The sequence below is a fragment of the Eleutherodactylus coqui genome, chromosome 2, assembly GCF_035609145.1.
Source record: "Eleutherodactylus coqui strain aEleCoq1 chromosome 2, aEleCoq1.hap1, whole genome shotgun sequence".
Taxonomy (NCBI): Eukaryota; Metazoa; Chordata; class Amphibia; order Anura; family Eleutherodactylidae; genus Eleutherodactylus; species Eleutherodactylus coqui.
The window spans coordinates 237,630,022-237,651,330 of NC_089838.1; the positions used below are offsets into that span (position 1 = coordinate 237,630,022).

Consider the following 21,309-nt stretch of genomic DNA (forward strand, 5'->3'; position numbering starts at 1 on the left):
TGAACCTTCAGCGGTGCTTTATTCATTGTTTGCACAGATATAAGTTTTAATGACTCATTGTAAAGTGATATGTATGATAGTGGGTGGGCAAAATACGGTGACACACATTTAGGGCCCGGTATTAGGAGCATTCTAGAATTGATCCAGCCATGAGCAATATATTCATCGTGTATTAGAATACATACAATTAAAGGAGTTCCATAGGATTAGAAAAAGATGGCAGTTTTGTTCCACATAGCAAGATGGAACAGTATCTCTGCAGCGCCACCTATTGGAAGGCAGCATTCCTGCAAGTCAATGTCAGACTTTTTAAACAAGTCTTATAACAATGAGTGGGAATTGTGAGCAAAAGCCAGAATAACCATACACAGACAGCTGTTTCGGGGTGACTGTCCCTTATCTGTGTGCAGTAGGTTTCTGGCTTGGCTGCTGATCACTTTCATGGAAGTCCAGAGCCCCCTGTTGTATGACCACGGTAAGGAGAACTTTAAGTAGAATGGTTTTCAGGCATGTGTGCACTACTCCATTCAAAGTCTATGGGGCTAGCCGAGACAAGTAAGTACAGAGCTCGCTTCTTTCTGTCCATACCATAGGCATTGAACAGAGCGGCACCGCACATGCTTATTCATTGCCGTTTGTGGGAAACCACTTTCCTCTTATATTTCCATGAAAAGAGCTATATGGGAGGAATAGATACAATAGTTGCGTTATAAACAATAACTGGTGTGTCGAGGCTCTAAAACCATCTGAGAAGGTAACAAACAGTTAATAGGAATGTGATGTCACTTGGTGATGGACACTTGCATGTTGTTTCTTGTGATAACCGAAGATTTAGAAAATGACCCAATGGTGTTCTTGGCTTCATTGATCATACAGGACCGTGTATGCCTCTTCTTCAAGCACCCTGCTAGAGTATATAACAGTTTAGGACCCATTCACACCCGCACTAGGGCTTCAGTCACAATTTTGTTTTTCTGTTCAGTTTTTGGAGCAGAAAAACTGAATAAAAATGGAGATAAACTTTTCAGTTTTTTTCATCATTGATTTCAATGGCTTTAAAAAAAACAAAAAACCGAAAACTTTTAGTTTGCTTCTATTACTTTATGTTTCAGTTTTTTTACAGAGACTAATAGCGTTGCAGACCATTTGGACCTGGCCAGCTAGAGCTTGGGCTCTCCCAACTCAAAGTCCATGACAAAATGCAAACACTGCCCAATTTATTTTTTGTCCCGTGAACCCAGTGTAACATTGCCACAAATACAATCCAGATATTCCATCCACCTAAAGGCTGAGGCAGCAGGAGCAATCAGCATATTATCACTTCTGTCCAGACTGCCTCACCGACAACTGGGAGGTTCCGTATCCGCGAGACCCACCTCATAGCCTTATGCAATGTACACTTCGTATCTGTGTATAATTAGCATTTTCCATAATTAAGCCTTGGAAATGTATAATACCGTACTGTAGTAACGATCATACAAGCAGCGGAGATCTTTGAGCGGTGTTTGATGTCTGACTGTTCTGTGAGATAATTGTGTGATTTTTATTTCTACTTTTAGCTTTTAAGTGAGAAGATTAGTGGAGCCGAAGGAACAAAACTCGACCATGATTTTCAAGAAATGGAAAGAGTAAGATTCACATTTTTATTTACTTTTGTAAAAAAAAAAAATGAATTTGTTATACATGTCCCTGATAATTACCCAGGTTTTTCCTTTCCTTTTCTTGGCCGTCCATTCTTTGTATCCAGTTTGGTAGGAGTTTATTCAGCCTAAGGGCTTCTGCACACTGGCGAGAGCCAGCCAGCTGTGATTCACGGCACAATATTGCTCTCGCAATGCTTCTGAAAACCCTGGATGCGGAGGTTCCCTTCATCTCATTGCTTTCAAAGGGGGAGAAGATGGCGATCCCCTGCTGCAGCTGTGACAGTAGCGACATGGGATTTCTTCATCCCTGTGGGGAGTCCCCTCATCATTGAACACCCTGCCACTGCTGTCACAGTGTTCAGTGAAGAGGGAGGGGACTTCCCACCGGGATGAAGAAATCCCCTGCCGCTACTGTCACAGCTGCAGCAGGGGATCGCCATCTTCTCCCATTGCTTTCAATGGGGCCAGTGCTGCGGCATTGCGATGCATTTTTAACATTAGAAAGTCCTATTGACTTTGGCGTTGAATGCTCAATTTTAGTGTGGGCAGCAGTGATACGAGATTATTTTTTTTAACAAAAGCATCAAAAATCACAGGAACAAAGATGTGATTTTGTTGCGATTTTCTTGCGGCAAAATCGCGATCGCCTGTGTGAAACTAGCCTTAGGTTTTTAATACTGCTTCGTAACAAGTAGTTATTTGGCAGCACACACATTTCCTGCGGGTCCGTATTACTGACCCTGGGCACTCCATGTGCCGCCATATGGTGCCTCTGTGGGGCATTGTACTCTATCCTAGAAGCAATGCCACTAAGGGCAAGGTATAGCATACCACAGATTCGGCTGCAGGGAATATAGTGAGAGAATATATGAGCTGAAAACCAAGTGTTGCAACAAGTGAGCAAGCGATTACTCAGGCGACTAGCGGCCCATGTAAAAGTACCCTAAGCCTCCTAATATAGTGAGAGGTGCAGGGTTTCATAGCATGAGTACACCTAGTTTACCTGACAGATGGACTACGCTCTTACACATTTCAAACCAGAAAAACGTAGTCCTTACTTGGTTCTTATTCACAAGCAAGGACCAACTTTTTCTAGTTCGAAACACGTTAAGAGCGTTCCCGCTTATATATTCTGCGCCTGTGCTAGCTGTGCTTTTATCAAGATGGAATGAAATTTAAAGAGACTGTCAGCGCTAAAAGTAGGTGACCGACTGAGTCTGGGGATGTAAGTGTTACACTTACCTTCCCCATTGTTCCCCCGGTGTCAGCTCTTTGAGCTATGCCCAAGTATTCCTTTCTTTCTAAACTGGGAGGATTACGCACCACTCAATGCACTGCAGCAGCTGGTTTCAGCACTGACACCACGGGAACGGTGGGGAAGGTTAGAATAGCAACTTACATCCCCCAACTCCTACTTTGTGCTCATAAGCTTAGCTGATAGGGCTTAAAAGTAGCTGACAGAGTCCCTTTACTAAAGGACCAGACACTTTTTAGGGATTTTACCCATGTGGTGGTTTTTCTGCCTTATTTTTTTTCCTTCAGCTACCAAAATTATTTTTGCTGCATCTTTTATTCCCGTGACACATATGGCTATTTTTTTAACTTCTTTTTTTGCACTGACTTTTTTTCTCCGTTTTATTGGGGGTAAAAAGCTAAAAAATATATTTTCTTCACATTTATAGTTGTTTTTTTTTTTAAAAAAAAGAGTATATTTACGCTCAAATAAAGCATGGGAATGGGTTCCTCATTTTGTTTCAGATGTTTTGATATTTAGTATGTAAAGTTTTTTTGTTTATAGGGTGCATACGGTGGTAATTTTGGTTGGCGGATTTGGGTGATTGTCTTTTTTATGTATATATTTTTATTTTATTCTGTAATTTTTTTTACTTATTTTTGTAACTATTTTTTTACCATCCATGTTCCCCATGATGTCATATAAGACCTCTGGGGGTCTTTTTTTTACACTTATTTCACACTTTTCCACTGTAGCTGGGGCATCAATAGGAGCCCCAGTTATAGAAGAAAACATCCCCCTGAAGTGACAATAGTCACTAGCAGAGCTGATCAGGCTCTACTAGGATGCTGCAGCTCTGCTGTAACAAGGGATGCTGGCCGTCATGTGATCGCCAGCTCGCAAGTTTCACTTGTTAGCCTCAAATAAGCGCTTTGTACTATGCAGCCTAGAAAGGAGAAGGCAGAAGCAGTTTAAAAACGCTTCTTCCTTCTCCGGGCTTTCAGGAGTGACTAATAGCTGACAACCCAACCTGCTCTTGCTAGATTGCAGAAGCAGGGGCTTTTATCCCACGTCATATTTCTAGTATCGGCCAGGATTAAAGCCCAGGACCAAGCGCCGTATATTTACGGCGCTTGGTCCTTAAGGGGTTACGTTTTACATAATTGCTGAACTGCTGGAAGATTTTTGCAATTTTGAATACAACTCTTGATGCAGGATCTAAAGTCTAATGTGCGCATGCTGCCTAATAATGTACTTTATTAGGAAGGTTTATATATTTCAAACAAGAGCAGTACAAATACATACTCATGTTACATTTGTGTTTTAGAAAATTGACATCACCAACAAGGTGGTTGCTGAACTACTCTGCAAAACCACAGAATACTTGCAGCCAAATCCAGGTAAGACTTAGTCATGTGCCCACTGCTTCTCCTGTACATTGGCCCTTATTGCATCACAAAGAGAATTAAAAATAATTCATTCAATGCAATTATCTTTTTGGAGTCTCCACAAGTAACATAGTTTAGCATTATTATTATTTGTGTTACTGGTTATTTGTTACTTTTTTTTACCAATCCTTCTTTTGCAGTTTAAGGACTTATTCCGTTTGGAACTTCAGTCACTATTTTCCCCTGAAAAGCAGGATGAAATGGAATGCTGTTTGATTGAACAGACCCAGTTTTAGTCATTGAGGTCCACTTGGCACAGTTCATTTCCGTTACTTGACACTTCCGTTCAACCTGGGGTGGCCATTTTCCTGCTCCCCAAACACAGCAGGGAAACATAAACCTCTAATGCTGATATAAACAAGACATTAGGGCTCATTCACATGAGGGAATTTGCACAGCTAACTTACATGTGCATAAAAAAACGCAACTATTAGAACCAGTGGTTTCCTATGGAAACAAGGAATTTTAGCCATACCAAAAAAAAAATCACACCTAGAAAGATAGGACATCAGTGACTGAAATTCCCTGCTGCGTGAAAATATAGGTCCTGACCTATCTTTGGTGCGTAAAGCGCTGAAGCCTCTATAGACTCCTATGGGAGACTATACGAGCCGGCCAGCAAAGGGAGATGAACGGATTCCCCAGCAATGTGGCTGGAGGGTTCACCTGAAAAGGGAGATGAAGGGATTCCCCAGCCACGCAGCTGGAGAGGTTCCCCTGAAGGGCAGATGAAGGGATTCCCCAGCTGTGCGACTGGGGAATCCCCTCATCTCCTCTGCAGGGAAACCCCTCCAGCCATACTGAGATGAAGGGAGCCCCCAGCAATGAAGGGAACCTCCAAGGAGATGAAGGGAAGCGCTGGGGAATTCCCTCATCTGTTTCTCTAGCAGCTCATATTTTCAGTCCCTCCTGTTCAGCGTGGAAAGATCATGGCTGAAGCTTACGACTTCCACATGGGAAAATCATCCATTCAGACGCTTTTTCCACAGCTAAAGTTGCGGGGGTTTTTTGCGCAGCTAACAGCAGCGTGAATTCCACGCCCGTGTGAACGAGCCCTTAGTGTGTAAGAGGTTTCAGTTTGAGTTGGTAGCAACAAAGTCCTTCTTGATGTGTATTTTGGAGGAGAGGGTAGGATGGCATGAAATACACTTATGTATTAGTGTACTTACTCCATTTCTTTGTTTTTCAGCTTATCGAGCCAGGCTGGGAATGATAAACACCATGTCCAAAATCAGAGGACAAGTAAAAACTACAGGTTACCCTCAGACAGAAGGATTACTAGGAGACTCCATGCTTCGGTATGGGAGAGAACTGGGAGATGACTCAGAATTTGGTGAGTGGACACATTGTAGAACTTCCTAGATAGAATATATAACTTGTTTAGCATGACTAGAACTTTTGCTGGCATTGGCCAGACCTCCCGGCACACAATTAACTTATATATGTGTTTTGTTAATTAAAGAGCAGCTTTACTAGATTTTTAACAGCACGCATGTTCACACGCCGTTCATAATGCTGTTGCCCACATATGTTGGCAATGGGGTCATTCATCCAACTGGAAATGTTTACATGTTCCTTGCCCATTTAGTGTTCTTTTGTGCAAATGACCAATAAGCAAGGGTCCTATTAGACCTGCCAATTTTTTAGTTTGAATGAACGAATGACATCAAAGTTCGCTCAGGGGCGCCTGTTTATACATGCAGATACATTGTTGGCACGTTCAATGGAGAAATCGATCATTTGTCAACATTTAAGTGAATGAGAACGACTGAACGAGCGCTATTTAGACCGAATGATTAGTGAACGAGCCAACAATGTTCTTTATGTCTGCATAAAATCAACAAAAAGTGAACAATTTATTGTTCGTCGTTTCATTTTTGGCTGCATTTACACCGAAAGATTATAGTTTATTTTCATTCATTTTGCTGATTTTTTTTTTTTTTTTTAGAACAATAATCATTCTGCGTGAAAGGGCCCTAACAGATGCATTAGTAAAAAGTTTTATTTGCTTCCACCAGGGCGTACGGAAAAGTTTCTGAAGACAGATTGCTTATTGAGTTTGGTGTATAACTTTGTATGCCGTATGCCTAGTGGCATCTACAGGCAGTTAGAATTGTTTCATTCATGTTTATGGCAGGATGGAGGCGGGGAATTTGTAGTTCTGTGTTAAAAAAATAGTTTGTCTGAGATCCATATTCATGAATATCATTAAATACATCATTGCAGAATTATGGACTGCAACATTTCTCTTGCCAAGTACATGCTTAATACATCATGACTTGATACTATTGTCATTAGAATATAAGGGCTCGAGCTAATTGTATCATATTAAAGGCTAGAATTTTAGCTTTCAAAGTATACGAGCGTGAAGCTCCTGCTACAATATTTGGGGGGCGGCACTTCTTTGAAGTCCAGGATGAAAAGTTTGACTTCCTGGTTGTCTTTTGCAGGCAACAAAAAGGGATACTTCTAGTAAAAGCAAAAGAAAGATCACTGCCTGTCACTGTCTCCTATTGTGTTCTCTACCCCTTCAGTCTTACAGTAACCCCCAGGGGTGCGATACATTTTTGGATAGAATACTTGTTCATGACCCTATGCAGGCCAGACAAAATATTAGCCCTTTGATTATTACATACAGGAGGTCTTTTTTTTTATTAAACATACTCGCCTTTATACCTCATCGTAGGCCATTTGTCTACTCTAGTGTTTCCCAACTCCAGTCCTCAGGGACCCCCACAGCTCATGTTTTCAGGATTTCCTCAGTGTTGCACAGTTGATGTAATTATTGTCGGTGCCTCAGACATTGCCACAGGTGTTCTTACTATAGAATATCCTGAAAACATGACCTGTTAGGGGGGCCCTGAAGACTGAAGTTGGGAAATACTGGTCTACTCTTTGACCCAAAATGATTCATGGCACTTGGGTTGTGGAGTTTTTTACTCTCTTTATTTTTGATGATTTTGTGTGGCTACATGCAGGGGACAGGGTCAATTCTCTGGCTGGGGAAGACGGCGGGGTAAAACCTGATTATGTGTCACGGGTGACTCTACCATCTTCTCCTGAAAGATCCAAAACGTAGCCGGCCCACCTACACACAGGACCCGGTCATAGCAACCATGCTAAATAACTTTATTACGTATTTGTTTTCGTGACGTCAGTGCCCCTTTACAGTAAGCGAATCGAATAATAAAGTCCACAGTCAAAGGAATAGTTTCAAACCGGAGGCACGTGGTTTTCTTTTACTTGTACAATCACCTTAGATTCTTCCATGACAAAGCGTTACAACAGTCTTAGGCATAACATTTTCAAGCACATTAGTATTTTTCTTCACCTCAACAAGTTTGTATCCAGAAGTCACTCTTCTCATACCCAGACTGTGAACATCCGCAGTTTCAGTTATCTAACAGTCGATCCCTGGAGGTGCTTCTGACACTTGAAGGGAACACACCACATACCCCACTAACTCCTCCCCCAACGTTCCTGACCAACCTCACATGTCACACATCCAGCAAGTTAAGGAGACTAAATAGGCAAGCAGAATAGGCTGAAGCAACACAAAAAATAGACAAACATGAATACACCTACACAGACACAATTACAATACAGAAGAGGACAAATGTCACAGAGAGACACTCTAACTCTGGGCCACTACATATATGCATGTAGACATAGGGATAAAGTGGTATGTATGAACTCTGCAGATCCTGAGATGTTAATTTTAGGAGGTGTTGTGCTTCTCACGCTCTGCTATGCTATTAGCCGCAAATATTTAGCATTTTGTTAATGCAGAGTTGTATGAAGGCGCACATGAGTGTACAGGACCTTGTGGCATTTTCACAAATTGTCAGGTATCTACTTTCAAAAAGTATCTGGGAATGGTGATGTGATACGGTAGGACTTGTTTTTTAAAATTTATTGTTTTACTGCAGTGTGCAAATGTCTCCAGATCCCTGGTGGCTAAAGGGTTAAATTTGGTGGTTGTATCTATTGTTGATATTTTTATATAGAAATGTTTTTAATCACTGCACCGACAACTGAATTCTGAGTTCTTTGGCAGAGTTCTGATGTGCTGAAATAGTATTTACAGAAAAGGAAGTATCTGTGTGCTTCCAGCAGATCGCTGTACTCTAGACACTGATATACCATGTTTCCCTGAAAATAAGACATTGGCGTATATTAATTTTTGCCCCAAAAGATATACAGTGTCTTATTTTTTGGGGTGGGGGTGTCTTATAATACTCACCTAGCAGCCATCTCCCTCGCGCTGGTCTCCATTGCTGCTGCAGGCTTCCGTGTCTTCCGGCACAGCAGTTCTTCCTGGTAACGAGGCTTGAATACCCCACCTCCAGCAAGCTAATGCTCTGATTGGTTAATTGAGTGCCGCGTCAGCCAATGAAAGCCGGTGCTCGATTAACGAATCACAGCCATTCATTGAATGACAACATTGAATGGCTGATTCGTTAACAAATCAGATCATTAGCTTGCTGGAGACAGGGTATTCAATCCCCACTACCAGGATGAACTGCTCTGTCGGTGTGCAGGAGGACACGGACAGCTGCAGCAGTGCCGCAGCCCAGAGCGAGGACCCGAACGCCAGCTGCTAGGTGAGTATTGGTTTGTTTTTTTTGATGTAGTGTAGCTAGGACTTATCTTCGGGGAAGGGCTTATATTGCAAGCAACCTCCACCCCACCCTGAAAATCAGGTTAGGGCTTATTTTGGGGGAGAAACACAGTAGCACCAGCATATATGGCAGTGTTGTACAGAGAATGTTCTATTGCATTAGTCTCTATTACCACTGGGACTCTTCCTCTAAATCTTCCTTATGTAAGGCCATTACTCTTGATCTTACAAAGCTTGTCTGCAGTTTGTCAATGAACTTTTCTTTATACCAGGCAGTGCTTTGCTGGATGTTGGGGAAAGCATGAAACAAATGGCAGAAGTGAAGGACTCTCTCGATATTAATGTCAAGCAGAACTTTCTCGATCCTCTGCAGTCCTTACAAGACAAAGACTTGAAAGAAATTGTGGTAAGCGTTCATCTTTTCCCAGAAGCTATGATGAGTCCCAGGAGAAAGCCGCCTCTGAAACCATGTGCGCATAAAACCTAAAGGAATGACTGAGGATGGTTTTACGAATAGCATTTCTTCTGTGACTGTCCATTTATCGGAAAGTAGTTTGTAGAAACGCAGGTTCTTCCTACAGAAACAACCACATTGGGATAGATGAACAGATTTTCAACTGCAGGAGGTTCTGCAACAAATTTGTTGTATATGAATTTACCCTTAATAACTGCATGTGTGATTCCAGTATATCATTGTAACCGGGTGAAGGAATGTGACACGTGTGTTATTAGCTTGTCTTCATATTGTCAGATATTGTATGTGTATATTTGTGATAAACTGTGGGTGAAGACTGCCCTCTAGTGGCCATTTAGCGTTAGTGCCTTTTGCAATTTAAATATATACTGTTTTTGTGATAGGCTGTCAGGAGATCATATGTTTGGAAAGGTCCTGAATGTTCTGGGAGCAATAGAAAGTGATTTCTTGTAGTGTCAGAGCAAGTAAGGGAGGAGCGGCTGCCAGTGGGAATTCTGTACCAGGCTCCCTGGCATGGCTTTGCACTCTGAAGAGAGAGGAAGGAATGGCTGCCAGCTGGGTTATGTTCCAGTCTGTGTTGGTGCACTCCCACAATCGGGCTAGAATCTGGTCCAAAAATGGTAATACCTATCCTGCCACTAGCAGTGCTGGAGAGTTCAAATCCAGAGTCTTCTGTGGTCACCAGACGCCCAGCTCCAAACCTGACCGAGGGCCCAACCTCCACCTAGGGGTGCTGTTCATCATCAGTGGGGTCCAATAAACTGCAGCAAAAATATTGTATGATGGAAGCCTTTTTAATGTTTTTGTCCAAAGTATAAACAGAAAAAAGGGGGTTAGGTACTACGGTGTTAGCCAGTAGAGCAATGTGTGATTGTTCCCAGCAAGAGAAACCAAATAATCTTGTAGATGATACCTTTTAATGGCTAACAAAAAGACATGATGTTATAGCGAGCTTTCGGGTGCTTTTGGTAGCCATTAAAAGGTATCATATCTACAAGATGACTTGGTTTCTCTCACTGAGAACAATCCCACTTTGCCCACAGTACAAATCAGAAAGAAGCATTTTGCTAAAAGTGCATCATCTTTATTTACGAATGATGGGCAGTTGTTGTAAATCAGTAGCATTTCAGATTTTTCTCGTTTCTGCCCTTTAGTATCATTTGAAAAAGCTGGAAGGCCGCCGCTTAGATTATGATTATAAGAAGAAACGGCAAGGAAAGGTTCCTGATGAAGAAATTCGACAAGCAGTGGAAAAATTTGAAGAATCTAAAGAAGTGGCAGAACGCAGCATGTTTAATTTCCTCGAGAATGATGTAAGTCTAGATGGTTCTGCGGGGGGCGCAGATCACAATGCTAAATGCACACAGTGACCACTCAAGTTACAATGGCCAAAGTTTACATTGTTTTCAAAGTACTGAAAACTTTTCTGGGCCTCTGTAACTTGAAACTACATTCGACATACAGACTCTGCCGACTGTGGTGAATGTGACCGACCGGATGATAAAGCCTTTCACTGGTCCCACTATTGTACGTTCTATTGGGAGAAAATAGAGTCAATCATGTACTTATGAGCAAAGCACAAAATGTAATTCATTATCACATGTAACAAGCTGTTATGTCATCCAGACCGCAGAATGCTACTCCTGGGATTTTCTACTCCCCTCCATAATTATAAGGCTGCTTTAAATTGGCAGGACACTACAATGGAGCACATGACCGAGAGTGACAATAACACATTTTACGTTACCACCATTGGCCTTATTCACACAAGTGTGTCCAATTTCAGTATGTGAAACACACCCATTAAAATGTGCCTTCGGCCGCATCCACACTGGCGACACAATAGCAACGCGAGAAAGTCGCAACGCTATCACATCAGTGGTCCGTGTGATATCGCTGCATTTTATCACGGCGATACCACGATTTTGTGGCGCTACAAAGTTGCGCAACTTTGTGTCTTCACTTGCGAGGATTTCATGGGGGGGGGTGGAGGGCTTAAAATATAAGCTCTACTCCAAAAATAAGTTCTAGCTGCAAAAAAAATTAATACATCACCTTAAAAGCGCTGTCCGGCTGTGCTGCAGCACTGTTCTTCAGCATCTCTTCTGGCCGAGGATTGAAAAATCCCTGCTTCCTGGAAGCACTGTCTCCGATTAGCTGAGTGCTGTGATGCTTAGCCAATCAGAGCCAGCGCTCTATGAACCAACCACAGCCATTCATCAAGTGCCGGCTCTGTTTGGCTAAGCGCCAAATGTTTTCATTGATCAATCCCCCTTTTCGTATAATACGTGCATAAAAAAGAACGCAACATGTTCTATCCTGCATATTATGCGCGATGGAGCCCTATTCTCTTTATGGGTGCGTAATAAACACTGTACATACGCAATTACATTGTCTATGTGCAACGGAAGACTGCGCGTGACGGGGTGCGTGAGATTCGCTGTCATGCGCCATCCAAGAATCGCTGCCATATACAGCAAAGCGCTGGCTCACACAGCAGTAAAATGCTACAAGTTGTGTTTGTCTTAATAAATGTGGCCAATCGTATTCCAACGTATTTTGATACAATGCCATATTAGACACCAGTTTCCGTACATTTTCCCAGTAGTGTTTTTTAATGTGTTTTTCAAACATCAAAGAGTAAAGTGCTTGTTAAAGAGCCCTTAAGGTTGAGCTACTGTATATTAAATAATTTCAAGGCCGACGTCTCGTGCGCAAGGACACGCAAGGCCAACAAGACTGATTCTGTTTCCGAGCAGCTTGTCATGTTGTAAACTGAATTATCTGCTGTATGATCTGTTTCATCAATATGCAGAATTCAGGGCTTGCAGTGCTGATCTGTAATTAATATTAAAAGCCGCCCCTAGAACTGGCAGACTCATTAATATTCATGGCAGACACTTCATGGGATAGAATTAGAAGCCAAAATGTATATCTAATATGTGGTGTGCGAGATATGCATCTTATATGTAGAGCATGATATATGCATCTGATATGTGGTGTGCGAGATATGCATCTGATATGTAGAGCATGATATATGCATCTGATATGTGGTGTGCGAGATATGTATCTGATATGTGGAGCACAATATATGCATCTGCTATGTGATGCACAAGATATGTATCTGATATGTGACACGTGAGATATGTAATTGTAGTCCTAGTCAGTATTCAAACACTGGAACATTTTTCAGAGTGGACAGCACCGCATTGCAGCACCGTGCAGAAGCCATATACTTACCGCCAAGTACAGGATCACATCAGGTCTACGTAGATCAGGAAAACCTTTCCCAAAGACTTAGGCTGGACCCACACAAGCATATGCACAAAAACATATTTGCACTGTGACTTAGTATTTTTTTTTTTTGCATATTATTGTACTGTTTATGCTGGCCGTTTTGCATGGGCACGGTACACAGCTGCGCCCCAATTTAAAAGGCTAGTTAGCCTAATTAGTTCCAAATGTGTTCTTTTTACTGCTCAAGTGTGCAGCCCTCTCTAGGGCCTTTGTGCAATAGAGCATGAGGCCTTATTTATGCACACAAAAAAAATGTAACAACCCATTGGAATCAATAGGTTCTATTCTCTGTGTATTGCATGCGCAAATATGTTTGCATGAGCCCAGCTTTGGGGTCCATTTACATCAAGTGATTATTTTTTGAGCGAGCGAACAAGCGCACGGCATCAGAGTTCACTTATTCGCTCGGGCAGCCTGTTTATACAGGCAGATACATTGCTGGGTCCTTCAAACAAGAAATCGTTCAGTCGTCACATTTGCTGTATAAGACCTCATTCACATGAGCGCTGTCTGTGAGCAGTATGGCCAGATGAAAAGATCGCAGCTACACTGCTCTAAAGATAGCGTGAGCGGGTTAATTCCTGCTACTTGAAGTAGGCGGTTCACATGATCCCAGGTGCGTGCTCAGTGCTTTCTAGTTCCCATGGGAAATTATGGAAAGCACACACCAAAGATAGGGCAGGTCCTATCCTTGTACACAGCCTAGATGCGACCTGCAGTCGCATGTCCTATCTCTGTTAGGTGTGCTAATTTAGCGCACCGAAGAATCATTCATGCGAACGCTTCTATAGGAATCCATTGGTTCCTATAGAAGCGCGTCCTGTGTGCGCGGATGGTACTTGTGTGAATGAGGCCTAAGTGGGACGGATGGAACGAGCGCCATGTAAACTGAATGAGACAATGATTTTTATGCCAGAAAATTGATCAAATTGTCGTTCCTCATAGGGTGCGTTTAGACTGAACAACTATTGTTCAATTTCACTCGTTTGAATTCCGTCTCATTCCGAAATCTTTCCGTCTAAAAGGGCCCTTAGCAGGGAATTTACAGCTCACTACCAGAACTATAATACAGTCGTGTTGGACCCTGCCAGCTCGGGATATGATATGTAACACAAAGTAGTAGCAGACCGGTCTCTTCAAGTAGGAGAGTAGCGCTGGTTTCCTATGACAGTGTTGTTGTACGCTGCCCTCTAGTGGTGATTTGGAGAACTTATTAAAATATATGCTAATTCTTTAGCGAGGTCATTCCATGTTTTTCTGGCACTTGCAGTATATACTGCAGTATCAACATATTGTGAAGTGCTGTACACATAGGGTCAGATTTGTCATTATCGTCAGTTTTGGCATCATGCAGATATTTCAATTGTCTATTTATCTGCATCTTGGACTGGGTAGTGATTTTCTACAAGGGATGTGACATTGTCTTGAGTGTGGCAGAGAGCCGTGCAGCATGCATTATCTGTTGTAGATGTACGAGTAGTCACGATCTAACTTCTATATCGCATGAACACTGCTGCTGGATGGCCGTGCTGGTTTGATTCCAGGCTCCAGCACTTCTATTCATCTACAGGTACTATTAGATGGGATATTTTAGTAGCTCAGTCATGCTACTGCGGCCTGTGTCACATGTGTATGCTTATTTGCAACGCATGGTTGTAGAATTTTTGTTGCATTTTTGCATGCGTTTCAGCATTTTACTGTACTTTTTGCACACAAAAAAAACACGCACTGATACTCTTAACCATTGAAATGGACGAATAGTTTAACGAGTTCAAGATGCGGTCCTTTTGCGCAGGAAAAAAAAATACAACATGCTGTTTTTTCTACACTACTGAGATACATACATAAAATACGTGCTTGTGAACAAACCCATTGGAGTCAATGGGGTCTGTTTTCTACGTATTACGTGAGCAAACTTTTCGCACACAAATAAGTTTGTGTGACATGAGCCTGAGGGAGGACTTAGAAAAGATACCCTGAAACTGTTTAGTATTTACAAGAACTCTATGTGGTGCCATTCCTCAGTTATCACCCCTGGAAATGAAGGAATAAGCTGACACTTGGATGTGAGCATTCTCCTTGGCAGTAAGTGTGCTCCTAAACCGTTGGATAGTGTCAGACTGTTAGGACATATTCCATTGACACGCGAAGTGGCAACATCCAGTTGTCAGTTTATTCATACATTTCCAAGAGGAATAACAGAGGAACAATAGAGTATAGATTTCTAAGAAAAGATGCTCCAGAATTGCAGATATTTACTCAAAACATACCTGTCAGAATAGCTGAAATCCAACCAAAAAGATACACTTCAAATTTTCACTAGTCTGCTTTCACACCTGCTTGGTTCAGGGTTTGTGTCTCTTCTCAATTTTTAGAGGAGAGAAACCAATATGAAATGGAAAAAGCCTGATCTGTTCCATCTAACAGTGTATCAGCTTAGCTGCTGCCGAGAGTGAAATCAGGTTAACTGAACACAATGCCAGGGGGGGGGCTGAGAATGCAACCAGCTTAGAGCTCCGTTTACAAGTGTTCATAGGGTGACTGCTCCATCCACGGCTGGGCTCGTTGCTGCAGTCGCCGGTGTCTGCCATGTGCACAATTTGGCGGTCTTCATGTGGTATTAGCGTTTTGCGTGGACTGGAGCCTTGTGTGTCTTCTACTGACATTGCACTATGACCAGGCCACCAGAAGGTTTCACCATATGATGCTCCCATTTGTAAGATACCAATTATCCGGCCCCGACCTCCCTCAAAGTCAGACACTTGGGTCTACGGAGCTGGACCTCTACGATGTGGTAGAGCTGGTCACCACCAGTCTATGGCCTACAACGGACCTTCTTACATAATACACTTTACATTGTTATTACTACATTGTTTTAGTTTGTAACAAAGAGCACTACAATTTGCATATTAATATACTTCATTCCATACTCATCTTATGGAGAGCTCTTGATCAAAATTTCATTTATTTTCTGCAACTCTGTCTGGGAGTTTTGGATTTCCACCAGTGTATTCGTCAGAAGATCGCTCATGCTCAGACAAATAGTGATTTTCAGAACTCCATACAGCTCCCCTTTGGTCCTTATTGGAGATTTCAGGTACTTGAAATCTCCAACATAAGTCTCATGAATGGATCCCTCTTACAGTACAGACTCCATGATTGTGGTCTGTGAGGCAATATAGCTGAAGACTACTTCTGGTAATCCACTGCATTCAGCAGCCATTTGGCTTACTGGTTGAGATATCAAACTGCAGACGAGCTACAGATCACCCAGAAAAGAAGAGTGTGTACTATACAAAGTGGTGAGCGAAATCTAATCTTCCTGTTCCTAATCCCGGCTCTCCCCCTTATTACAGCTAGAGCAAGTGAGCCAGCTGGCAGTATTCGTAGAGGCTGCATACGACTACCATAGACAATGTACACAGATCATGGAGGACCTCCACAGCAGACTACACAACAGGTGAGCAGATATACAATGATGTATTCTGGGGAAAACCTCATTTACATGCAGGGTTCTTATGGTTTATATAAGGCCCCAACACCAGATTGTGATGAGATTTGGGCGGTGATAAGATGCAGGGGAGATTTATAGGTCCCTCATCTATTCAGGCCCTTCTATGGATAGGGGTCTGTGGGTCGGCTAAAGATTGCATCCGACATACATGACCTTAAGAGGCAACATACGTACATAATCTGTACGCTGAACGGCCCAAAATAGGATTTAAGTACAGAGTTCTAATAGATACTAGCAAGCAAATTGGAGATGCATATGGGCATAGAGAGCGAGGCCAGGTTCACACATGTAGCCAGAACTGGGAGAAAATCGAAAAGGAAGGAAATGCACAGAGTAAAGTCTTATGTGTCCACATGGGAAAGCATGTATAAGGCCAAGGCTCTGTTTATCTGCATTTTTTAATCCACGCCTGATTTTGGTTTTAAAAACTGCATCAAAAGGCCTGAACAAAACCTGTATGTGAACACATCGCTATACATCTGCATTTTTGTATCCCTCTGCTGGGTTTGGCTAATCAGTACATCATGAACTGTGTGTGTGAATCCAGCCTAACAGTAGTGCATGCAAGAACAAGGACTGCATGGAGGAGAGTCAAAGCACAGTGCGATTACCCTTTAAGCCTCATGGTACATTGGCACTAATTAGGCTGGTTTCACACGGGCGGCAAAAATCGCCCAATTGTCTCACAATGCAACAGTGCTACAAATCGCATGTATGTGAAGCCAATGCTTTCTTCACAAAGCCGTGTTTTTTAGGCTGCTACATTGCGAGAATACAAAATCATGGTATGTTCTATACAGCCGCGATTGGCGGTAGTTTTGTAGCCCATGTTTCCCTTTGGACCCTTCCCTTGTGTTGCATCTCCTAAAAATGCAGTTTTCGTGCGGTGCAACTTTTACAGTAGAAAGTCCTACTGGAAAATCCCTAAAATAAGGCCTATCTGCATTAAAAAAAAACAAAAAACAATACATCACCTAACCCGCGCTGTGTCAGCTCCGCCGCATGTCTCCTCTGCAGCTCCAGCACTTGTGTGTAGTCTTCTGTCAGTGCTTCTTGGTGAAGGAGTTTAAAAACCCCGCCTCCAGGAAGCGCTGGCTATGATTGGCTGAGCTGCAGCACTTAAAAACTAATCACTGCAGTGTGCAATGAACCAGTCAGAGCCAGCACTTCCTGGAGGCGGGTTTTTTTAAAACTCCTTTACCAAGAAGCACTGACAGAAGACTACACACAAGTGCCGGAGCTGACAGAGCCTGTTAGGTGATGTATTTTTTAGATATATATTTTTTTTTCAATGCAGACAGGCCTTATTTTCCTGGTAGGGCTTATATTTCAAGTCCCCTGAAAATCCTAGCAAAAGAGCGCTACAAAATTGAAATACTGTTGCGAGAAAAAACAGATATCGCTGCGACTTTCTTGTGACGATATCGCTGATGCCCGTGTGAAAGAGGTCTTAAGTGCAGGGACCCCTGAGATGCTACAGAGAGTTCCTACTTCTATACAGCACTGTGCACAGTATGACTGTTTAATTCATGGAGAGAAAAGCCTCATTATAAAATCAGAGGGGCACAGAGTAACAGTATGAAGACAGATTTCTGTGGGTGCCATAATAACTATCCTTGTGACTCCAAATACAGCCATCTGGACACGGCCCAATTCTTATATACACATGGGCTCCTGCATCAGTCTCTATACGCCGGGTCTGTGGCAAAATACAGACCAGGGAATGCAGGAAATCTTGCGATGATTTTGGAGAAAATTCCTAGAAGCAGACTCTGCACATAACAGGGTTTGCACATAACGGGGCTTTCCCATAATCCATAGGATGAATGTTAATGACCGAGGCCTACAAATCACTAGTGGGGGTCCTGGATCCTCTGCTGCTCCACAGGTGGAGAGTTAACATAAGTTCAGCATGTACGCTGCTCCACCGCCGCTCTGTGGGAGTTACAGAGACAGCCACGTGGGAGAATAGTATAAGAACTTACATCTTCTTTCAGAATGAATTCTGCATCCAGTCGCCCTAAACGGCAGCATCATTCAAGATCAATAATGTCAGTACTGGACGCAGATGAAAGGCTACAGGCTAATGGGATCTCCAGCGCGTCATCCATCAAGTTATCAGGTAGAAGTGACCTTTGTTCTTTCCACCGGTCTTATGTAACTGCACATTCACACAGTCCAACAGTCCATAGATTTCTGGCAAAATTGGTAGAAAAGCTAAAATGTTTTGAGTCTTGGTGTGCCGCACTACAATTCCAATTGTTTGCATGTACAACGCAGCGTTTTACCAGAGTGTGGAGCTGTGATCACTGCGATTGTGATCGCGTATGCCTGTGTATGACAGCATCTCTCATGCACGGGCTTTTTTTTTTTTTAAACTTGCCTTGTTTCCTAGCAAAATGCATATAAAACACCGCACATACACAATGTTCATTATGCACCTATAGAGAATAATAGGGCTCTATCACACGTAATATACGGCAAAATAGAACATGCTGCATTTTTTTACGCACGTAATATACGCAATGTGAGTGGAGCAATGAAATCACTGTACTGTCATTGACTACATTCACCACTTGTCTCTATACAGGACAACTGTCAGGCACATTAACAACTGAAGACTTCTGGGTGTTGGGAGGTGGGGCGCTCAGGGTTCTCTTCTGGCCACACGCCACTATTGACTGCACAGGCAGTTGGTCAGAACCGTACAGCTGCCTGTTTCCTGTGTGAGAACTCACTCACTCATCACTGCTTCAGTGAGCTAAAATGAAGCACTACTACTTAGCGATCTCTCACTCCGTACCTTTTTGGGTCCTGTGTTTACATGGGACAACGATCACTGGAAAAAACAAAAAAAACACTCATTTGTGCAATTTTTTGGCTGATCGTGCTCCTCTGTAAAGCCACACATTAAAGCAGGTGACACACCACATTATTTCGGACAGGATTTCGTATCTGTAAGACAGACGTGGGTTCCCAACCTGACTGCAGCTCTCCTCTGAGAATCATAGATTCCTATGATGCTTGAAGTTTGGGTCAGGAGAACCCACTGCAGTCAGGCTGTGACACAAATATCCATGTTATACGGTGGCAGGTCACGAGCCTTAAAAGCAATTAAAAAGTTGTATGTACCCCAAAATGGTACCAATTATTGTGAAAGCAAAGCATAAAAGCCTGCACAGCTCTGCTGAAGAAAAAAATACAAGTGTTCTCTATATTATTTTTGTTACAAGATGCATATTTGTGTTGTAAGTCTTTATTCTGGCCCCGACTACAATTTTTTGTAATTGCTAAAGATTCCAGTTCACTAGTTGGAGTCCACGTAGAACAATATTGTCTTATTCTAATATCCATTGTTTGTATTGCCCAGGTTCTACCATACAGTTAGATCAGCCTTGCTGCAGATCGCTGTACGACTTTGACGCCGAGAACGAAGGTGAACTTGGCTTCAAAGAAGGAGACATCATCACATTAACCAACCAAATTGACGAGAACTGGTTTGAAGGCATGGTCAACGGGGAATCGGGCTTCTTTCCAATTAATTATGTTGAAGTTGTGGTTCCCCTCCCGCAGTGAACCTCACACGGACGTCTTGGAGACAACTGCACCACTTACAAATAGACTCTTACAACCTTCTGAATGTGGCATTCTGTGAACGCCTTGCTACTTGAGTGACTTAAATTTTATTGTGTCATCTTTTATATGTATTTATTTTGTATCGATTTTTATTTTTATGAGAACATTGACACTGTTACAAGGACGTGCAAAAAAGATTCTATTTTGTCATTGTATGGAGAGTTTCATTAGGTTTCATATGTGACCCCTGTTGCATGTTTGTTTACTATTTTTAAGTTTTTTCTCCCCTAAATCCTGTTAAAAGTATTTTACACAAATCTGGAGTGTCCGGACTTCTTTTCTTATTACAAAACACGAGTTTCAATGTGAATATTCTAGTACGTGTTGCACAATTCAGCATTCCAGAATGTTTGTCAAGTTTGTGTTCTACTGTCTTAATATAAACCGCTCTGTCTATATGACCAAATATAATAAATATATCTTTAAACCACATTCGCCTTTCAATTTAGTTGGAATACATGCAATTGGGAAACATAAGACTGTTATTCCTGTGACTTACAAGAGGGGCGCCCTTTATGTCTAAAGGAAAGAAGGTTCTGCACCAAAATAGAAGGGGGTTCTTTACTGTAAGAGCAGTGAGACTATGGAACTCTGCCTGAGGATGTGGTGATGGCGAACTCAATAACTGTTTAAGAGCGGCCTGGATGACTTTCTTGAGCGGTACAATATTACATGTTATAGTCACTAAACGTCAGAAGGGTTGTTGGTCCAGAGATTATTGGCTTCTAGCTCATGTTTTTTTAGCCTGGCACACTATGTTATACTTCAAAACACATGGAGAATTTTTCAAGCAGTGTATGCAAGATTTTGGTGTAATAAAGTCACCAAGTTAGTGCGCCACTGTCTGCCACTTCCTGAGGAGGAGCGCGACATCCCCACAACCACACATTTCTGTATCATTTCCACCAGAAAGTGGCATAAATTATTCCAGAAATGTACAACCAATCACATCTGGCATACATGTCAGCGTAGGCTCATGGAGAAGTGAAGATGCGTCTAATATAAAGCTGTGTCTGCCCCATCATAAAATCTTTTCTCCTTAGGGAGAGCACCTAGAAGGTGAGTGAAGGAGAAGACTTATAAGGCCATTCATGCTCCTCTGGGTAATATGCAAATATTGACTTGCAGGAATGCTGCCTTTTAAAAGGTGGCGCTGCAGAGGTATTGTTCCATCTCCCTTATTTTCATAAAATAGGCACATTGTGTGTTGGTGAAAATAAGACTAGTGTTTTAAATGCCTGTATTAAAGGGGTTTTCCAGAGAAATACTACTGATTACCTATAGATAGAATAATAAGACCCCGACTGATCAGTTGAGCGAGCACATGCTGTCAGAGCCGCAATAACAGAGGTCGAAGTGTTATGGCTGGCACGGCTCTCATTAAAATCAACGAGAGCAGTGCCTGCAGTTACAAGCACCGGCCACTACATGGCAGGTCGGT

At 42.3% G+C, this 21,309-nt stretch overlaps 1 protein-coding gene across 1 annotated transcript in view; it reads left to right on the forward strand.

Annotated features, from left to right (window-relative positions):
• The window catches only part of SH3GL3 (SH3 domain containing GRB2 like 3, endophilin A3), a 68,790-nt gene extending 48,490 nt beyond the window's left edge, over window positions 1-20,300 (forward strand). The window contains exons 2-9 of the mRNA XM_066592677.1: window positions 1,560-1,628; window positions 4,205-4,277; window positions 5,515-5,658; window positions 9,219-9,352; window positions 10,576-10,734; window positions 16,075-16,178; window positions 18,230-18,354; window positions 19,603-20,300. Coding sequence (XP_066448774.1) covers window positions 1,560-1,628; window positions 4,205-4,277; window positions 5,515-5,658; window positions 9,219-9,352; window positions 10,576-10,734; window positions 16,075-16,178; window positions 18,230-18,354; window positions 19,603-19,808 — 1,014 coding nt within the window. The 3' untranslated portion in view covers window positions 19,809-20,300. The remainder of the gene's footprint in view (window positions 1-1,559; window positions 1,629-4,204; window positions 4,278-5,514; window positions 5,659-9,218; window positions 9,353-10,575; window positions 10,735-16,074; window positions 16,179-18,229; window positions 18,355-19,602) is intronic.
• Window positions 20,301-21,309: the final 1,009 nt, after the last annotated feature.